Raw genomic sequence first — 20,541 nt, 5'->3', positions numbered from 1 at the left:
TTCGTGTCATATACGACGCTCCGAGGCGTCTCTGGGCGCTCTGTCGCCCCCTTGTGTTAGGGATGTTTTACAACGCAGCAGCTCTATATATGGGCTTGTTAGTGCTGTTTTTAATTTTTTACTTTTCATTTCGTCACTCTGTTAAAATAATCTGCTGAATATTTTTTTCAAGTTTCGCAGGAAACACAAAAAACTTCACCAAAAGTGTAACATATGACATTTATTGATCATTTCACTCAAAAATGATGTAACAAAGGATGGCTATTGGCATAGTAATAACACTGTTTGTAAATTATGTAACTTAAGAGAAATAAATGACTTAGGCAATTTTTTGAACGTGCCTTTGTGACTTAAGCAAGATATGGTAACATTTTATTTTGAAGGTGTCTACATAAGAGTCACACAAGCCTGTCAGAAACATGACATGACAAGTATCATGAGCATTAATGTCACTTCAAAGTGTCATTAATGTTCATGACACATCCCATGTCATGTTTATGACTCGCTCATGTCACTCTTATGTAGACACTTTCAAAATAAAGTGTTACCATATCTTGCTTGAGTCACAAAGGCATGTTCAAAAAATTGCCTTAATCACATTTTATTTTGACTTAGGCATAATAAATCCGCTTAAGTCACACACTTGACATAGGCCATTATCTTAAAGGAGTAAAATCACATGATCTGATCAACTGAGGATGTAGGCGATTTTACCATAGGTGGCTTGCGTCATGAGGAGATGATTTAGGCAAAAAAACAAACAATTTTGACAAAAAATGACTTGATTATTTTAACAGTGTGACGATTTTGAAGTTTACATGTACAGTTATTCATATTTATTGGATCTTTTTTCAAATTAAAACATAGGTTGGGATTTTTCATACAGCAGCCAAACTGTTTTATCTTAAATTCCTATAATATTCATTCATTCATTCATTCATTCAGTCATTCATTCATTCATTCATTGTCCTTAACTGCTTATCCAAACTGGTGTTGCAGGAGGCTGGAGCTAATCCCAGCTGACATTGGGCGAGAGGCGAAGTACACCCTAGACAGGTCGCCAGACTATCGCAGGGCTGACACATAGAGACAGACAACAATTCACACTCTCATTCACACCTACGGGCAATTTAGAGTCACCAATTAAACCTAAGCTGTACTGTGGGAGGAATCCAGAGGACCCGGAGAGAATGCACACTGACACAGGAAGAACATGCATCCTATGTCATATTATTTTTATTTTCACATGACAGTATAGCTTGATCACTTAATTTTCCATTTATAAAAATGCTCAGTTGAATGTAGTGTTACAATTCCAATGCTGTAAAATGAATTCTGTTGATAGATACATACATATGCTTAACTCCAAAAGGATATTATCTGCATCCTATACACCTAGGAACAATTCTAGCAAGTGGTGAGAAAATCACTTCACTGCATTAGGTCTTTCATTAGTTCATTATTACTTTCTTTGCAATAACAACAAGCAGTTGGCTGCATAAAGGCGCACAGAGCAGCAGGCAGCAGAGGAGCTGTCCTTTCAGCACCACCACCTCAAACTATACATTGCATTTCAGCACTGACGGCCACCAGCCTGACGGCTGTCCTTAAGTGCTGGATCTCACCAGAGTGCCAAAAGCACAGTCTATTAAGCACAATGATCTGTAATTAGATTGCCTGTAGTCATTTAACGTAGCCATACTATTGTCAAGCCTATGTAACTGTGCCGTAATGATGGAAATTGAAAACCTTGACAGCATAGTGAACAGGATTAAAGTATATGGTGGCAGTCGGTCTTCAAGTCTGTGCGACACAACGACCCCCCCAGTATACTTGACACAACTGTTTAGATGGACTCCACCAGCAGCCTCTAATGGTTGAAACCACATCTCTAAGTAACCCCTGCAGCCATCAGCATCATGGTGCCACTATCTGAAACCAGTTGTCTGGAAGGGAACAAACAAGTCCACAGGCATTCAAATATAAACTGACATCTGGACACTTGATTGATAGACTGTGCAGACGATTACTACTATTTGATGTGTCTGCTATGTTTTATTGTTTGCTTTTTTAATAGGCTGTATGCACCAGGTACTCCCTGGAAGCCACATTTAATGCTAAGTGGATAAATATAGAAAAATAACCTTAAAATCAAAGCAAGACATCCATGCTTATTTGCTGTTATACTGTTTTCTTAACCCCCCCCCCCCCCCCCCCCAAAAAAAAAAAAAACAACTTACATGTATGTATATGTATATATGTATATAGATAGATAGATAGATAGATAGATAGATAGATAGATGGATAGATAGATAGATAGATAGATAGATAGATAGATAGATAGATAGATAGATAGATAGATAGATAGATAGATGATAGAAACCATCCAAAATTCCAGGAGTATAATGACAATTATTTTTTCTTCTGATATCCTGAGTTTTTGTCACTCAGGATAGGCAGTTTATTTATTCAGTTTGAGTTGACTTTACTGGGACGACTCAAAGAAAAATATTCAAAAATTCAATTAGTTTGAAAGGGGATAAAACATGTAGCATCACCCACTGAGCATTAAGTTATTTGTTTTTATTATGATAACGCGTCACAATCTTTTGACAAAAGCGTCACTCCAGAGCTGCAGCGCCTCTGAGCTGTTTTAAATTCACTGTAAAGAGAGAGAAAAAAAATCAAAACACGGCTGCGGGTGTCAAGGTGAGGGGAGATGTGTTTTTCATCCCGGAGCCTCTCTGTCAGTCACCGCCTCGCAGCCAATGGTAAGTTCGCCTCGGTCGGACCGACTCGCCGCTTGCTCCTCCGGTCCCTCCTCGTGCTGTCCTCGCCGTGCACGCGCGTGGTACCCACGGTCGTGAGGAGGAGGAGGATGTTGCGCGTGAAGGGGAAATGGCTGCCGAAAACAAGCCGGAAGGTAAGAGAAATATAATGGGATTAATTTACTAGTATGACCGCTGTGTGATTTTAGAACAGTTGCAACTCCGTGCGGAGATGACACACGCGTGAGGACAAGTGGAGAAATTTTTCGGTAGAAAACGGCTCCGTTGTTTTCCTCCGAATAGGCAGCTAAAACGTGGAGACATCACCTAGCCAGCTAATATTAGCTTGCATTCTAGCCAGCTACTATTCTCATCGTAGCCCACATTTAAAGCACGCCACGGGGACTAACAGTCAGCGTGGTTAAAGTAACGCGTTTATCGTTTATTTCGCTCAGGATTCCTGTCAAATGACGAGCAATTCAAGTTGTTAACAACAAGGCTAAGTTAATGACAACATGTCATTGGCATCGACTAACTTCTTCCCTTATTACCCAGCTTTAAAAAAGCGGCTTGGTTGTGTTAGTTTATCTGTCAATACGGCGTTCTTCTGCAACCGCTATTTGCAGCTTCTTTTAAAGGCATTGTTAGAATAATTGATGTCTTTTTTTAAATGTATTAGTCTAGTTTTTTATTTTTATTTCCCCGTCTTGGAGAGGGTCGCTTAGTCTCCCCTGCTTGAAGCGCGAGGATTTTCTTTGATTGCGAGTCAGAAGTGATTTTTTTTTTTTAAATGAGCGGATATTATGTTTTCCAAATGCCAATTATAGACTACTACTTGGCCTATATTTGGTTTGAGACACGGGCATCAAAACGTTGTAATGCCCGCTCCGCTTGCAAAGCCCTCTCGCACTTGAAATGAAATGCCATCACACCAGAGGAAACAGGGAGGATGGAGAGTAGGATTTCCAGCAGGCTGCTCATTACACTACTTTACACATAGGACAAAATTATGACTTTTTCCTTCAGCTTATTTCACACGGCTCACTAACCTAAAATTAAGTGCACTGGACTTACTTATCTCTTGTTCAGTGGGATATTTTACTGCAAAACATATGCATAGGAGACCTGTTCCCATTTAGAAAGGCCCATGGAATTTTTGGGTGAGTAATTAAACAACGCAGATATGAAAATATTGATGCAGTGCATCAATACTAAAGGGACTTTTCTGTTTTTCTACTCGGATGTCAGCTCTCTACTGTTAATGGTATTTAAACCAGACTGGAATGAGTTACATATTTACAAGAGCTGACATTCACAGATGATAAAACAAAACTTAAATGTTTATAGATTCCCGTGCAATATACTTGTGTTTGTTAACCTTGTGTGCATGTTGAATTCAAATGTCCTCTTTATGTTTTTTCAGTTTGTTATGGTCTAAGTTATGTTATACTTTTAACTGTTAAACTTTTTGATTAGCAGAAATGAGCATGACAGGTCATTTATACAGTATGCCCTTGCTTCCATTGATAAACTTGTGCTATTATTCGTATTTATTGATTTATATTGAACCTTATAGTGGAGCAAAAGAGTCACCCGAGACTTTAAAATTGGCTGCATGATTTGAAAGTGAGGGAAAAAAAGAAAGATTCATTAGGTGCAGCTGTTTCTGAGCTGTTCATAACGGGCTGTTGCAGGCTTCGAAAATTGAGTAGACCTCTGTCAGAGTTTGGTGTCAATAACCTCAAACATGAATTGTTTTTGATGTGGAATTACCTTAATGTTTCAAATGAGAGTAAACAAATTGCCTCTGTCCATATGAACGGAAACGATAAAAGACTGGGAACTCAGTTTGTTTGGATGTCAGTGTGCCAACCACTAAGCAGAGTCCCACCAGGGGGTGCTATCGAGCTACAAAAGCACACTTTCTATATGAGGGATCTGTCTGTGGCTATGACAAAAAATAAAGACATCTGGTTTTATGATAGTAATGACTTCACTGTGGTGTATAGTCCTAATGTATTCATCTACATAGCTGAACTTAACGAATAGGCTCCAGTTGTTAATCTCGATGCCTCTCCAACACAGGGAGCTCTCACTGAAAACCCTGGCTTGAAAGTCCCATTGCTGAGCAGGTTAAGTTATTTTCAGTGTTCCTGTGAGGCCGGTCAGTGGAAAAAGGAGGAGGAGGAGCAAGGGGAGCATATAGAGAGAGAGTGCTTCATCCCTTCACATACATGCAATGTCGTCTCACGCAAACCTTGCCCTTAAAGCTTTTACATAGAGCTGTCATGCTGAATCAATACTCCTGCATTCAGTTTTTTCTTAGTTTTGGCTCAGAAGATGCTTTTTAAATGTACATCACGATTATAGTTTTAACATGACAAGTCGCTGGATGTTGGGTAGCCACTGCGAGAGCCGAACAGTGTTTCCTTAACCTTTTGTCCTTGTGGTATGCGGGCAGTGCTGATCTCTCTTAGTTGTTTGGCAGGTCTTATGATGGCCCATAACAACTGAGGGTTACATCTTGTGTTAAACCCAGGGGCCATGACCCAGTCTCACTCAGTAATGTAATGTTTACATCCTGGGGTATTTCTCTCCAGCCTAACTGATTGTCGGGGCCCTTGGGGGTGTTTTTTTTCCCTCTTCACACTCATAAAAAGCACTGTGGGTCCGTTACTTTAAGTACAAGGCCTGGAGGGCACTGAAAAGACAGGCTTGATACGTCTTTCAGTGAGACTGCTCTGGATAAAACTACAGCCAATGGTTTTATGAATCGACCAGAGTAGATAGTCATAAAAATATTGCTGTTCAAGAGCCAAAATTTGAGAAATGAAACAAGCACTTTTGTAAACAAAAGCTACAGTACTGCCACAACACTTTTGTGGTGTTGGGATTCATCATAAAAAATGAAACACTGTGTTAAAGTTTAATGCTAAGCTTTTCCATTTTTCCTTGTTAAAATGTTTTTTGGGAAGTTTTCCTTATCTCATCTAAAGGTCAAAGGTCAGAGGGTGTAATATGTTGAACAGAATGTAAAACTCTTTGTGTGATATTGGAAAATAAAAATTACTTTTCTTGACGTTTAAGTTGAACTCTAATACTGACAATTATTTATAAATCCTAGCACAATAGTGTAGCATATTTAAATGAATTAAAAATAGATAAATGCAAGACCAATGATGGGATAGTTTGCTGACACATTAAACTCATACGGGTGTGTGAAATAAACTACGCAAATCTAAAGGTAATGAAAAACTTTTTTGGCAAAGGCTGCTCTCTGAACTAGAGAATCAGGCCTGTAGCCTCAGCTGTGCTGGAAGAAATATTTCTCTTTTATTTTCGAGCGGGTGCAGTTTAAAAAGTTTCATGATGTTATCATTTCACTCAAAGTTCAGGGTGAAGCAGCAGCAAAACATCAAGTAAGCACGCAGTCAGCCATTAACTTACAAAAGTGCTTGTGCAGCAATGGTATAAATATTTCTCTGCTGTTTTGTAAAGAAGGATGAATTTAACCTCCTCGTGATGTCGGACGACTTGCTCTCCCAGTTTTGTGTCGAATCAGGCGCTACATTTTTTTCCTCCAGCCTTTTAATTGAATCAGTGAGGTGAGGATGGATGGGACCCAGGTCCGGTCTGTGGTTGCTGAGACGTATCATTCGTAATGCCTGCCTGTAATAGACCTTTACTGACTGCTTTGCACGGCCTCCACTGATTGATTGTATTGATTCATCCAGTTTAGCCCACTACCGATACAATAGGGAGTGTTATTGACCCGTATCAAACCAGGTCAGAGCTACAGTGACCCGTACCATTTTTCTTAAAGATAAAAAAATATTCAGTCAATAGAGAACTTCACTTTTTTAAATGACAACACAAATTCACTGTGATTTATTATCAATATTATTATTATTAGCATCATATTTTTGCCCAACAGCTTTTGTGTGTTTTAAATGTATTTCAATACACTGTCTAGCTTCTGTTGATATTGTTGCATGGGGAGTTTGCTCAGTTATCACAGGCTGGGAGAATGCTTCTTTTCCTCGATTTTCTCTACTTTTCTCTTTGCCTCCTGAAGGACTGAAGAAAGTTCGTAATCCGGATCGAATGTACAGATCAGCAGTGTGTTATGCTGGCCATGGTCCACCTAAGAGTATCAGTGATGACACAGAGACGAACAGTAAGAGTCAGTTATTAATACTGCATTGCTGCTCCAAGAGGCCACTAGCTGGCCAATCTATTATTCATTCATTGATTCATTTATTTACTTCTTGATTTCATCCGTCCCCCCATGCCCCCTCCTTCTTTTATTCTCCTCCAACACAACACCTCCTCCGGCTGCTCTGTTGATTGAAGTGTCTGCTTTACGGGATCACGCTGTCAATAGCTGAAGTGTTGTCGTTAACTAAGAGTGATTGTTTCAGGTTGAGGCCAGGGGATCAGGACCTGAGCAGACCCTCAGAGAGAAAGCTTACACTTTGAGCCATCAATTATGGCCCTGTACTTGCCTTTTCTCGGCTTTCCTTAAACCTGCACGTGATGGGGTGAAAAATCTACCCAAGTTCAAATTTATTTCCTTCAAATGGATTAGTCTTTGCCTTTGCCTCCCTCTCATTATATATTTTTTTGCTCTATGAGAACTGTAGACTAGGGGCAAAGAACAAAGACAACACAAAATCACAGCTGAGGGTTTTATGACTTGTAAAAACCAGCTTCTGTGGGAATTGCTTCAGTGCACTTACAAGTCTGTGTACAAGTGCTATTTTCTGTCACAACAAAAACAAAAATCAGTCAGAAATGTAGGCCAAAGTCTTGATTTTCATTCCTCTTTAGAAAATGTGTCTGGATTTTAGCCTCTGTCTTTGCCCATTGAACAAACTGTCCTCTGTAAAGCAGATTGTTTCTCGGCAGAAAGGAGCCCCATCATTGTTAATAAATACACCAGCCTCTTCGCTGCTGGAAGACTAGATCTAGACTAGAGACTGGGTAATTAAGTGTGCTCATGTATTGTCATTTCTAAATAGAGAGTCTGAAATCACCCCAAACCCCTTGTTAGTCTCCCCACTCGATATCTGTCACTGTGAGAGCTCTGCTGCACCACATTTTTTTGGTATGTTTTTAAAAAGAGAATGTTTTGAGAGATGAAATGGCAGGGGACTGCTTGTGCAGATCTATAAAACAGGGATGCAGACTGTAAAAGGGACATTGTTGATAGACTTTTGCGTTACCCCCTCATGTGTGACAGCTGTGACTGACAATACGTTTTGCCGGTCTTGCTATTTTCCCCCATGTTATTGCGTGGTATTACAGTACCCGGTACCCATGTCAGACACCCTGTTTAATGCGTTCAGCCTGAGGGTTTTTTCTGCCTCACCAGGACACTCTGTAACAGAATACAGCAGCTCAAACAGGCAGGTAAACCATTGATCTGAGTAATCGTCTGAGTAATTGTGGGAGTAGTTATGATACCGAAAGAAGGGCTTTGTTTGTGTGCATGTGTAAGCAAGAGGGAGAAAGTGAAAGAGAACAAGAGCACGAGAGAGGCAGTGAGAGAGAGAGACCTCACCTCTGCTCTCCTTGAGATGGGATTTTTATGGATGGGTGAGCTTGGTGAGGGCTGAGAACACATAAAGAGTCATTTTCAGTTTGTTGCAGGCAGTTAACCGTGTGTGCATGTTTGTTGAACTTCCAGTAATAGGCCTCGGGTTTTTTGAGGGTTTTTTTTTTTAGCTGTTTGACTTTTTGACAGTCTTCCCTTATTATGCTATATTACACTGTTCTGTTTTAACCACATGGAGCCACAGTGCATCCAGGCTATAGCTACTGAGGTAAACGATGTAATTGTTAACAGTTAATTCTGCTAGTCTGCACATGTTACATATTGTGTGGTCATGCTAAAAATGCATAAGAAATGGCAAGATTTAGAGTGATTCAAATCTCGTTCTGGCATCCAGACTTTTTAAAAATCTTTCCCACTGGGTGAAGAAAAAGCACCTTCTGCATCTTCTAGAACAGCTGTTGTATGTGTTGCTGGTCAAACACTCAGCCTAGATGCTATAGCTACAAGCCATGTAATGTTCTCTTTGTTGTAGTTTTGTTGTAACATAGCAACACTATAGTGAAGTTTAGTAAGACTTTTCTTTTTGCTTGTGGGTGGGTAGTAATTTCACTGTATGTAAGAGTGTTATCGAACAGGCTATAGGGCAAATGATAAAGATAATTGGTTTCCTCGTCCTACACTAACACACTGGCTATTTTAAGTCTACATCCTTCTCTCAATGTTCCCATCAACAACCATCAGGCTGAGGGGAGACCTGTCCCTGGACTATGGGCCAATCATTGTTATAACTGCCAGGGAAATTTGACACTGCCTAAATGGACATATGTTGTAGTAAAGCTCAGCTCAGAATCTCCGACAAGTAGTAGGCTATAGACTTTGGTCTAATCAAGTGCTCTCTTCACTCGCGGCCAAGTACCGCCAGTCGTCCTTGCAGATATGGTATAAAACGAATGATGTGGATATTCAAGGTCTGTTATTGAACAAAGTCCTGTGACATTTCAATCACTTTAAAATGAGGGATTTTGGACTATTGTTTAAAATAGAAGTGTGACAAAATGAAAAAAAAAATCATTCACAGTGCAAAAGTGAAATAGCTCTTTTTGTTTTCCATATGTTTAAAACTACATTAACTTAATTACATATTAATGGGTAATTTTTTTTTACAAATGATTAATGTTTGCTTTAAAATTTTAAAATAAGCCTGGAAGTCGTGACGTTTGGCTGCAAATGGTTAGTGACGAATTTTGGGGCTTAGCTGAATCAAGTATCCTAATCTGAAGGCTGCAGGGGTAATATCCTATTACTGTAAATGCCATTGCAATAGTCTCCTGCAGGTTAACCCCCCCTCCCCCTCCCCCCCTCCTACCTTTCTTCCTTCTTCTTTCACGCCTCACAACCAGATTGATCGCTTTTAATTGACAGCATGTCATCAGTTGACCACTGCACCTTGGCTGCCTGAGATCATTTCCGCTTCACATCTGACCACATTTTATTCTGCCATCATCTTATAACTGCCTCTATCATGTTAACCTGTCCCTGCACCTTTGTCTTTGGTGCAAGCTTTAAGTCCACTCTGCCATGGACTAGTCTGACATCTTGCCTTCTATAGCTTTGTTCATTAGTACATGTCACATCCCACACTGAGCTGTGGATTGTATAATTTTAGATACTTGTCATCTTTCTAGTCATATCCATGCATTCCACTGACTATAATTTCACATCCCTTTTAAGGAAACTGCATGCTGTCGAAACTATTTCTTTCAAATCCCCTGCTAGTGATGCAAGTACTGTACAATGATTTAAGTAATAAGTGATGTTATACTATTTCTGTCCCCACTGTGGCTGCATACGTGTTTAAGTGTTAATTCTGTCCATATGATACAGAGATTAAGTCATCAAAATATCATCTGCTTTAAAATGTAGCTTTTGGAACAAACATGGTTGCTAGTTGCAGGGTGTGTCATAGACCAGGGTGCACCAACAGGTGAAACAATTATTTAATCTTTAAAAGGAATTCCCCTCAGTTAACCTAATAGTCACTATATTGGGAAATGTGCAAAAAAAAAACTTTAAAATAATGTTAAAATGTTGGACCATCCTCAGGATAGGATTTCTTCTTCTGCATATGTTGAGAAGTTTGCTATTTAATTTTTTTTTTGTTATCTACATACAGTTTTATTCACGACCACTGATAACTTGTTGCTTGGTTACAGTTTATGTGCAGCAGATGAAGGGATGTTTTTCTTTCTGGTATCTTGAAATTTCTCACCCCAGTTGATGAAATATGACTAAATTAAGCTCATTTGGCTGACTGGGCTAATTTTGGAGCTAAACTCGAAGGGCATTTTTGGTCCAGCCCAGTGGATGGCTGTCATCCAACCTAATGATAACAGACATTGCCATAGGCCTAATTCAGTTTCACAGCACTTCTGACTGGACGGAGATGAAAGCCAAATGTTTATCCACAGGACTGCATGCTCTTCTGTGATTCACCTCCTTCATGTTACAGGTATAGCTACAGAAAGAGCAGATACAGTTACACTGCTCTCCACATCCTTAAGCCATATTAGCCACTGAACTGTTGTGGAAAGTGTTTGCATTCAAACTGTTACTTTGGATATGCACCGCCAGCAGCGATTTGTTGAATGATCTATAGCCAAAACATTAGCTTGCAATTTCTCCACAATGTGGGCACAGATTAAAAAGAAAAACTGTCACTCCCAGAGCGCTGTGAGACAGAGACGGAAGAGAGAGGGTTTTGCGTTCAGGGCTCGGATATTGATTAAAGATTTGTTTTTGTCAGCCTTTCCAGTCTCATGACCCTCGCTCTCGTCTCTAGGGTGGGGCTGGAGCAAGCTAGCATGACAGATACCCTTAAATTTGGCCCAAGTGTTTGCTTAGCAGCCAGGATCAGTGATAATCCAAACATCAGCACACAGAAATATATCTTTATACCCATTCGACAGAGGGTGATGTGAATTATGAAGGGGCACAGGCTGCCTTTCTGTTCCGCACACAAATGGCCAGTGACGGCAACATGAAAGCTGCAGACCTGTAGCCTCTGTATATAACAGAGCTCCTTTTCCCTGTTTAGCCTTTTGTAGTATGTGAGCTCTCTCATCAAGATCTAGAATGTAATTGGCTCCAGTGTGCCAGCTCAGCTCAGCACATCCTCTCATGTAACAAGCTCTGGTATCAGCCTGTCTTGCACTTTAGTGTTTTACAACCAAATAGTAGTTTTCTGTGTATCCCTTTCTTTGGCTAATGCACAAGCAGTCATTAAGTCTGCTGTTTGGACTCCAAAATAAATATTAAACTTTACAGGGGAGTCCACAGGAAATGCAAAGAAGTAGAGTTCATTTCAGGCTTTGATCAACTCCCAGTTAAGAAAAAAAAGATACATTTACATTTTCAAAGCCAAATTTCTGTGGGAAATTTGTTGTTTACGCACCAATCTAATCAGACAATTTGATTAGGAAGAGCTTGTCTATATTCTTAACGCTGTTCCAAATGTGGCATCCAAGCTATTCCCCTGTTGGTTGTTTTCAGCTGATGCGCAAACCACAGTATATGTGAATTTTCATGCCACAGTGGACAGATCTTTAATTAGTAAGCAATACTTTGTTGGAACGCTCACAGTTCCTCCTTCACATCTGTAGAAATGCCCGGTGGAGGGAACAGTAGACATGCAGCAGCTGAAATACTATTAGTGTAGATAAATAGCAGCTGAAAGAACAAAACCGTTTAGTTTTGAGAGCTTGATGCTGTGGAAAAGAAACCTCAGGACTCAACAACAGTTATGTTGAGCTCACCTTTGTTTGCTTTGAAAGCCTCGTAAGAAACGTTCTTGTGTAAAAACAAGGGCCCCTCTCAAGTTAGACAAGGACTCCCAGATTAGAGAAGGCCAACTCTGAACATCTTAAAAATAAGTGCCACATCTAAAACACATGGTTTATTTAACAGCACAAGCACAGTGCACAGTTTGAAACATGACAGTACTTTGCCTGTTCTTCAAAGAAATACAGTCATCCATATCTGAGATATATAAAAGCTTAAACAGTGCAGCCCCCTGTATAATCTAATGTTAATGCACTATAGGCTGTTAAAAGGCCTTTACTCTATATAAACCATGTGCATATGAGTCGACAGGAAGGCTGGACAGCTCCCTGGTTTGCCATCGTTGCTTTTTTTCCTCCACAAAGTTAAGTGTTAATTTAGCAGGGAAAATTAACACCCACACCAGCCTGTCTTGAATAAATGATGATTATGTCAAAGTAAAAATACGTCAAATAAATGCAACACTAAGTACTTTGTCCATTTCACCGGTGATGCTACAAACAACAGTGATAGTTGGTTTAATTTGAATATTATAATATGACATAGCATAGTCTATTAAAATGCAGATATCTTAATAAATATTTTATGGCTCCTTTCTGTAGATATATATACTGTCATTATATGAAATAGCCTACTCGGTTGCAAATCCTTTGCACTCAGTGACTGTCTGAAAATCATGATCCATAGACATCAACAGACACTTGGCGTGTTCCCTGGTGATGCTCTGCCAGGGCCTGTGCTGCAGCCATATTCATTTCTTGCTTGTTTTGGGGCCTTTTGCCTTCAGTCTGGTCTTCAGCAAGTGAAACACATGCTCTGTTGGATAAGATTGAGGTCAGGTGACTTGACTTGGCCAGTCAAGAACATTCCACAGTTTGGCCATGAAAGCAACTTGGTTGTCCTGTTTGTATGAGTAGGATCATTGCCTGCCGCACTGTCTAATAAATGGGAGGCTGTGGGTATAAAACAAGCAAATCCAGAAAACATACTGGAGAAAATATCCACACTGTATGTCTATTCCGTATATTTGACATGAATCTGCAACTTGCAGTTTTAAATGTATGTGCTAAAGCATGTTGTGTTCAAATGGTGGAAAAAGTGACGTCAGGCTGCTTCAGGTGAAATGGCCAGGTGCACATCGATAATCTGACAGCTACTGGATGTTCGTTGTGACTGGTTGATTTGGACAGTTTCTCAACACAGTCAGTGGTTGAAGCTGCAGCAGATCATGGATGCTTTTAAGTAGGGGTGCACCGATTGCAGTTTTCTGGCCGATCACTGATCACCGATTTTTAAAAAGCCTGACCTGCCGATTCCGATTTTGACCGATACCGATTTTTTTATAACTCACAGCATACACCTTCAATGTTTGAATCTTATTTTATTGAAAAACAATAACACAGCAGTTTTTTTCTTTAAGAAATAAAGGAAATCACAATGTCTGAGGTAGTTAATAAAATATTGAACTTAAAAATAAATAGCAACAATTTACAGGACAGACTAACAGACTGTCTTGATGACTGGTCATGGTCACCTAACAGATATATTTAAAAAAAAAAAGAAAAAAAAAAGCTCTTACTCTTTTCTCTTCTTTTCTTCTTTAACATATAGCACTCCTTTAGCAAGGACAGTTAGCTCTTAAAGTTATGTACTTACTTGATTCCTATGGTCTATGTCTAGTACCATCAGGTTGAATGCACTTATTGTAAGTCGCTTTGGACAAAAGCGTCTGCTAAATGACATGTAATGTAATGTAATGTAATGTAATGTAATGTAAAAAAAGAACTGCAACCATAAATAAAGTGTCCTGAGTTTTTGGTTTTGTTATAGTACAACATACATAAAACTAGGGAGGGCATCGATTTTCGAATATTCGAATAGTCATTAAATCATAAAAAAAATCGAATAGTTCATCATATCTGGAAGAAAAAAAAGTTGTATTACTGGTGCCTTCCGCACGGGGGCAGCGTAACATTTGATGATACAGTGTGGCGGGCAAGATGCCAAACTGTAGAAGAAGAAACAAACGGAGGAGAGGGTTTTCCACGGCGGCCTATGGGCGGGACAAGTTGGCCCCGAGAAGGATTAGAGACTCTGGAGGTGACGTTTGGTTTTCACCGTCGTTAACTGTGCACAACGTCAGCAGCAGCAACGGCTCGTTAAGAAGAGTAAGAAGGAGTCGTTGGATTTGTCTCCAGTCGCTTTCTTGAAAAATAGTTGCTAAGGGGTCTGAAAAGTTGCTAAATTTAGCAACAAAGTTGGGAGCACTGCTTCTCCGGTGGGGGGTTATTATCGAGGTAGATAAGATCGGTTTGACATAAAGGAATCGGCCGATCGCCGATCCCGCAAATTTAAGGAAATCGGCACCCCTAAATAATCCAGTGATAGTGTGTTGTGTATCCATGTGATCATTGCAAACAGGAAGATCTTATGGTTAATTCGGCAAACTTTCAATATTTCGAATTAGCCAAAATGTAAATCATTTCAAACGTAAAAGGGGACTCAAGGTGTAAAGATTATAGTCTCTGTCCTCCCCAAAGCATGGTTGGAAGGCTAGTTGAAAACTGTTTTTGACAACTTCTGTGTTAGCTTATCAGCTAATAAGATAGCCTTTTGTGGCAAGTTCAACTAAGAATTTATTCAAAAGTATAGAGCATATATATTTATATATATATATATATATATATATATATATATATATATATATATATATATATATATATAATAGTGTTTACAAACCAGGATGCAGAATGTGTCCAATGTGAAATATTTCTCTATGTGATAACTGTCTTTCGCTTTTAAAAATAGCGTCTGGGCTATTGAGAGTGTCTTTCACGCTCAGTATGCTTATGTGCACATTAGTAATCAGTCCCCAGTTTCTGAGGTAACCTGATTTCAGAAGCGACAGTATAAGGTTAAGAGATTAAGAGAAACCCAGTTAACACCTTGTTAGTCCTGCAGGGTTTACACAGGTTTGTTGGGGGCCTGACAAATACAAGACTGGCATTTCAAAGTAAAATGCATGTTGCAGTTGTGTCACCTTTTTATGTGCACAGCATACTTAACTGAGACGTGTTTTGCATACTTCAGAGGTCCATGGCAGAGAGAGTTAAAGAGCCAACAATACTTTTCACAGAAACATGTCATGCAGTGACTGGGGTAATTATTGTAAGGTTGTGAAATGATTAAAACCAAAGGAGAGATTTTATTGCATTTGTCAAGATTCTATATGCTATTTATTTTCATCTCAAGTGTTTTTGCCTCTTGGCAGCTTGAGACATATCCTCCTACGGTAGATTTCTGTCTCTACTCTCTCTCTCTGAGAAAATCCTCAACATACTTGAGACATATTCCAATCCAGCTCTGTCTCAGTGGTGTCATAGGAGGGTGTGCCAGAGAGCAGCATTGAATCCTGAATAATCTGCGCAGAGACACACTTGCCATATGTATCGGCTGCTACTGCTGTCTGCCGGTTGCAAAGAGCAAATCTTTAGAGCACATTTTGTAGGATGGGAGATGGCCAAGACTTTGTACTGACCCATGCTGTATCTGAGTGTGGATCCAGTGAGATTTTTTATGTGTGAGTGGGCTTCAAAATTGAAGTCCTCTGCTCTTTTTATTTTAGCCTTTTAGTGAAAGATAGCAAATATGTGGCACTGCATTAAAGCTAGACTACAGCTTCTTGCTTACTTTAACTTGATGCTGGTATAATGTTACGTCTACACATAAAACAACTTCCTTTTTTCTTTGGTACCTCTCTGATCATTCAGTTGCAGCGTGTTTTCCAGTTCTGACAGTGAAACCGCTCTGGTGGTACCTCGGAGCAGATGCTGTATGTGATTCTTAATTGGGCGAAGCAAATGATTACAGATACCTGTGCAGCTCGTATAAAACAGAGTCTACATGCAGAATTATAGGTACAGATGGAAATGGCAAATACTACAGATCTACTCCTGCGTTCCTTTGGGAGCGATGATGTTCCACCTTATGCATTACACTCAGAGGCTTCAAGCCAGCTCCATCTCTGTGGACCTACCGTGTTCATTCCCAATGAATTTTCCATATGGGGGTTTCTGGGCAGTAGCAGTCTGTTCTTGCTCTGATGTACGGCAAACTACATACACTCTTGTTATATCCTTATAATCAAGTGCACTACTGGATTATTTGTATGGGCTTCAAAGCAGTATTTTGCTTTGGTTGAACTTTTTCACTCTTTTTTTATTTTTATTTTTTTACAGTCAACTATACAGATATCAGCTACCCCAGGGATCCATAGTCAGCACTCATACTCAGGCTTTTCTCTGTCTCTCCCTAGCATCTTAACCCACCGTTCTATAAATATGAAAGAATGTTGTTTTCCAGCCTTTAATGTATTTCCAAGCGGAATTGCATTTCAAATAAATGCAGTATTTTTGCGTTACCTTTAGTGAATGTTTTGCATTCAATCCACACACATTAAAACCGAATAAAGAGATTCATTTGCATAGCTTGAACATTACCTGGATTAAGTAACTCTGCATCCAAGATTTGCAGCGTTACAGTCTGTAAATGCATTAGAGGTGTGGTATATACAAAAGATTAGATGCTCACAGTCTGTGTGTGAATAGAGGACAAGAATAACCTAAACTTTAATAGCCACTAGAGACAAGAAAAGCTCATATTGTAGGCTTGCTGTGCTTTAGATGATACACATGGTGAAATATTTCCTCGATGTCACAGTCTTATATAAGTCTCTATCCACGCTTTGAAATAAACCAACCATACACCTTTTCCACGCTGACTTTTTAGAGCCAATATTATTTTATTTTTGAGCAGTACTGTTGCATTGTTCCTCTTTTTTGCATTTAAACTCATTGTTGTCAACGATAAGATCCTCGCTTAGAATATCCTAATTCTGCATGTAAATTACTTTAATTATTCCCAAATAAGCCTATATCTCATGTTCTGATAAAATAAGAAACCCCAAGACTATAATAGGATTTTTCTTGATATTATGAATTCAACATGTGTTTGTCTCCCCAAACAAATATAATTTGTTCACATTTAAGCCATCTGCATATTTAAGGAGGAAGAAAGCAGCGGAATGAGATGAACATTTGAATGCATCCATGCATGAGGGCGTCTTTAAACCTTACTGTTTTATAATGGTTGTGAAATGTAAATTATAGATTGAACGACACACATTATGATGTAAGCATTGGGTCCGGTAATTGTAATTATTTCCCTGAATAATACACCACATTCTGGCGTGCAGCACACACATTCCCATACTAAATCCCCATACACTTTAAAATCACTCAAGGGTGTTTATTGTGTCTAAATAATGAATAGACACAGCCTTTACAAGTTGACAGTGAAAAATTTCTGGTGAACTCCCCTGATAGAATGCATTTCACAGTAAAATAATTTAGCCAAGCACAAAATAAAATGTATGCAATACTCTCTTCTTAAATGAATTTCCTAATTCAGTTGGGGATAGTTATTTTACAGTCAGCGTTTTGCTGCCGAGCGACTGATAGACTTATAAAAAGGGAGATGAGCAAGTCAATAAGGTATGAAGCCTTTGCTAAATATTCTGTGTTGTCTCGCTCTTGTTCTAGATGAACATGGACATTTGAAAATATACCTGCCCAAGAAGCTGCTTGAATGTCTACCAAAATGCACCTCGCTGCCAAAGGAGCGACACCGGTGGAACACTAATGAGGTAAGGCCCCTGCTCCTTATCATAACATCTACCCAGTCCGTCCCTTTACAACGGTACCTTTGCATAAGACACGTTGTTCTTTCAGACAGATTTTTAGGCCATGTAAACTCTCTTCAAACCAAAATAACACCTCTATTAATTGCCCCTACCTACCAAAATACAAATATGTGATATATCACTATTACTGCTTAGGTTACATATTTAAATATCTCTATGATCAAAATGTTACCATGTGACATATTTACTTTATTTATATATATATATTAGGTAAATTATTCCCTCTTCAGATTACAGTAATTCAATGTGATTGTATTAACTGTACGAAAGATGGATTCTTTTTTAAGAACTATATTCGTCATTCTATGTATATTTTTTATTGTTTACTACTTTTGAAATGCAACTGCAGTAACATCACCTTTGCAATAATTTCAGGGAAATTATTTGAAATGTTTTATATTTTATGTGCATCACAAGAGAGAGGTCATTGCCACTGGGCTTTGCATGGGAAACGAAACCTTTTAATATCGATACAGTATGTTCTTTGCTTGAAGAGTACATTGATAAGAATAAACCCCCAAACACAAAAAAACCTTCTCTCCCTCTTCACGTTTAAACTGAGGCAGTTGTAATATGTCTATCTCATCCTGCAGTTTATATTTGCTATGGATTTGCCACTACTCATTCTGCGAGGAAGCCCTGTTTGGCAGGAATCAAAGGTTAAAGTCAATTGCATGTTGAGTCTTATTCACAAAACTTCACCGCTGCCGTATTTAGAAAGCATTATGAGGGGCTCTCGATTTAAACGTAAACAGTGTTTAACATTGGTGCTGTGAAAGCTCGAGGTGTCTCGCATTTCATATTTGCATCACATTAGGGAAGATAACGCACCACTTTACATTTTCTCTCTTGTAAATCAAATCCCAAAACGCTTAGCTTCTGTAAGAAGATGTCACAGATGCCCTTTGCTATGATTTTCCTTTTTCTTAAAGGCCTAAAGGACATTTTGAGTTTTGTTTTTTAAGTAACTTTAATCAGTTCAAAATATTGGTGTCTTGTTTGGTGTTTGTGAAGTTACACATGTTCAAATAGGTTTTATAGAGGAATTTGTAGATTTATGGAACTGCAGAATTAGTTCCTGCTGCCTAAATCTAGATGCATCATTTCATCTGTAATTTTGCGAAGTAATTTGCTAAATGCACAAATAACACTGGAATACAGCCCAAAACAGTCTTCAGGATCCAAACACGTATAAACTCTTTTACTTTAGCATTATTTTACTAAAGGGACCAACATATATTCAAGTCTTAAACATGTGATACTGTATTCCTGTACCCTTTTTGCTTAATTTGCCTCATTTGCCAACCTGCTCTTTTTTTATCAGGGGACAGGTTGATGAGTTTATCTCTTTTGTTTCCTCTATTGATAGATGAGAAACTGGTTGTTCTTTTCTGAGAATAACTGGTAGCAATTAGCCCTAAATACACACCATGACAAATCTTAAAACTAATATGCGAAAATCAACCATCCATGCTTTTGATTAACACATTGTGACCATATAAATATAGTCATCTGCAGTGATGAAAGTTAATTGACTGAAAAACAACCAGATGATAAGGCACCAGACAGGCTGGTTTCTAAGGAACAGGATATTCAAAAAGACAATCTGTCATTGACATACAGTTAAATCATATTTTCGCCAACTTTTTATGTAGTCAATATATTTTAGAAAATAGATGAAGGGATTCATTCATCTGTGGTAAAGATGTGTCTCTGTAGAAGAAGACACAATTACAGCGGTGATTACGACAGCAAGAAATACACTTATTCTTACACTGTACATCAATTGCGGTCTCCATCCAAATCCCCATCTGTCATATCTTTGCTCACAAACCCTGCCCTAGTTATGAAAAAAATGTATAACGCTTGTGTGTTTCTAATTGGCTGATGTTGTAACTTGTTTGCCCTGTCTGACCTGCATTGTGCTGCTAGCAGTCTAAATTAATTAACATGGCTTTGAAATTGATCTCAAAATGTAAGTCTAAGCATTTGCTGGGGATAAATGCTGTCGGCTACAGTTGTTAGCATGTCTTGTCATTTATTACCAAATTTAATCATAATAGACATATTTCAGGAATAGCACCATGTTGTTGTGATACTGGTTTTTGCAGATTCTGGATGTTTACTGGACAAAAATGATCCCCCCCAAAAAACCCCAAACAGCTCAAGTGGTGTTTTGGTATGCATGCCAATAGTGTTTTCCATGGTTGAAGAGAGCAAGGCAACCTTTCCTAAAATCAAGGACGTTTCTTTTTTTGTGCAGACCATGCAAATCAGAAGGTTTGTGCCTCATTGGTAGCAGACAGGCAGGAAGGGAGGGATCAGAGAGGCTCCTTGTCGGTGCAATTGTGTGACTCTTAGTGAAAGTGACACCTCATCAATTCTGTGCATATTTCTGGCACTAGCTCAGCATGCTTAATGCACTAATTTCCCACTTTTTACGTACAAGGAATCTCAGCAGTCTGGTAGGTTAGAGCTGCTAATACCCATCTGATATCATATATTTTGTCCAGGCACAATGCTCTATGTTTGAAAACTGTTGTGGTTGGTCAGGTAATATAACATGGACATAGCAGAGGTCCATTCTATTTGCATAATAGCTCAGGCGGTTATTAATA

General features: G+C 39.0%; 1 protein-coding gene across 2 annotated transcripts in view; it reads left to right on the top strand.

The window, feature by feature from the left end:
* Positions 1 to 2,818: 2,818 nt before the first annotated feature.
* The window catches only part of camta1a (calmodulin binding transcription activator 1a), a 301,590-nt gene continuing 283,867 nt past the window's right edge, over positions 2,819 to 20,541 (top strand). For both annotated transcript variants that reach the window (XM_059332352.1, XM_059332354.1), the window contains exons 1-3: positions 2,819 to 2,923; positions 6,844 to 6,945; positions 17,763 to 17,866. In XM_059332352.1, coding sequence (XP_059188335.1) covers positions 2,899 to 2,923; positions 6,844 to 6,945; positions 17,763 to 17,866 — 231 coding nt within the window. In that variant the 5' untranslated portion in view covers positions 2,819 to 2,898. The remainder of the gene's footprint in view (positions 2,924 to 6,843; positions 6,946 to 17,762; positions 17,867 to 20,541) is intronic.

This window comes from Centropristis striata, chromosome 5 (assembly GCF_030273125.1).
Source record: "Centropristis striata isolate RG_2023a ecotype Rhode Island chromosome 5, C.striata_1.0, whole genome shotgun sequence".
Classification (NCBI taxonomy): Eukaryota; Metazoa; Chordata; class Actinopteri; order Perciformes; family Serranidae; genus Centropristis; species Centropristis striata.
The sequence above is the reverse complement of the archived record's forward strand: the minus strand, read 5'-3'. Positions and strand labels throughout refer to the sequence as shown.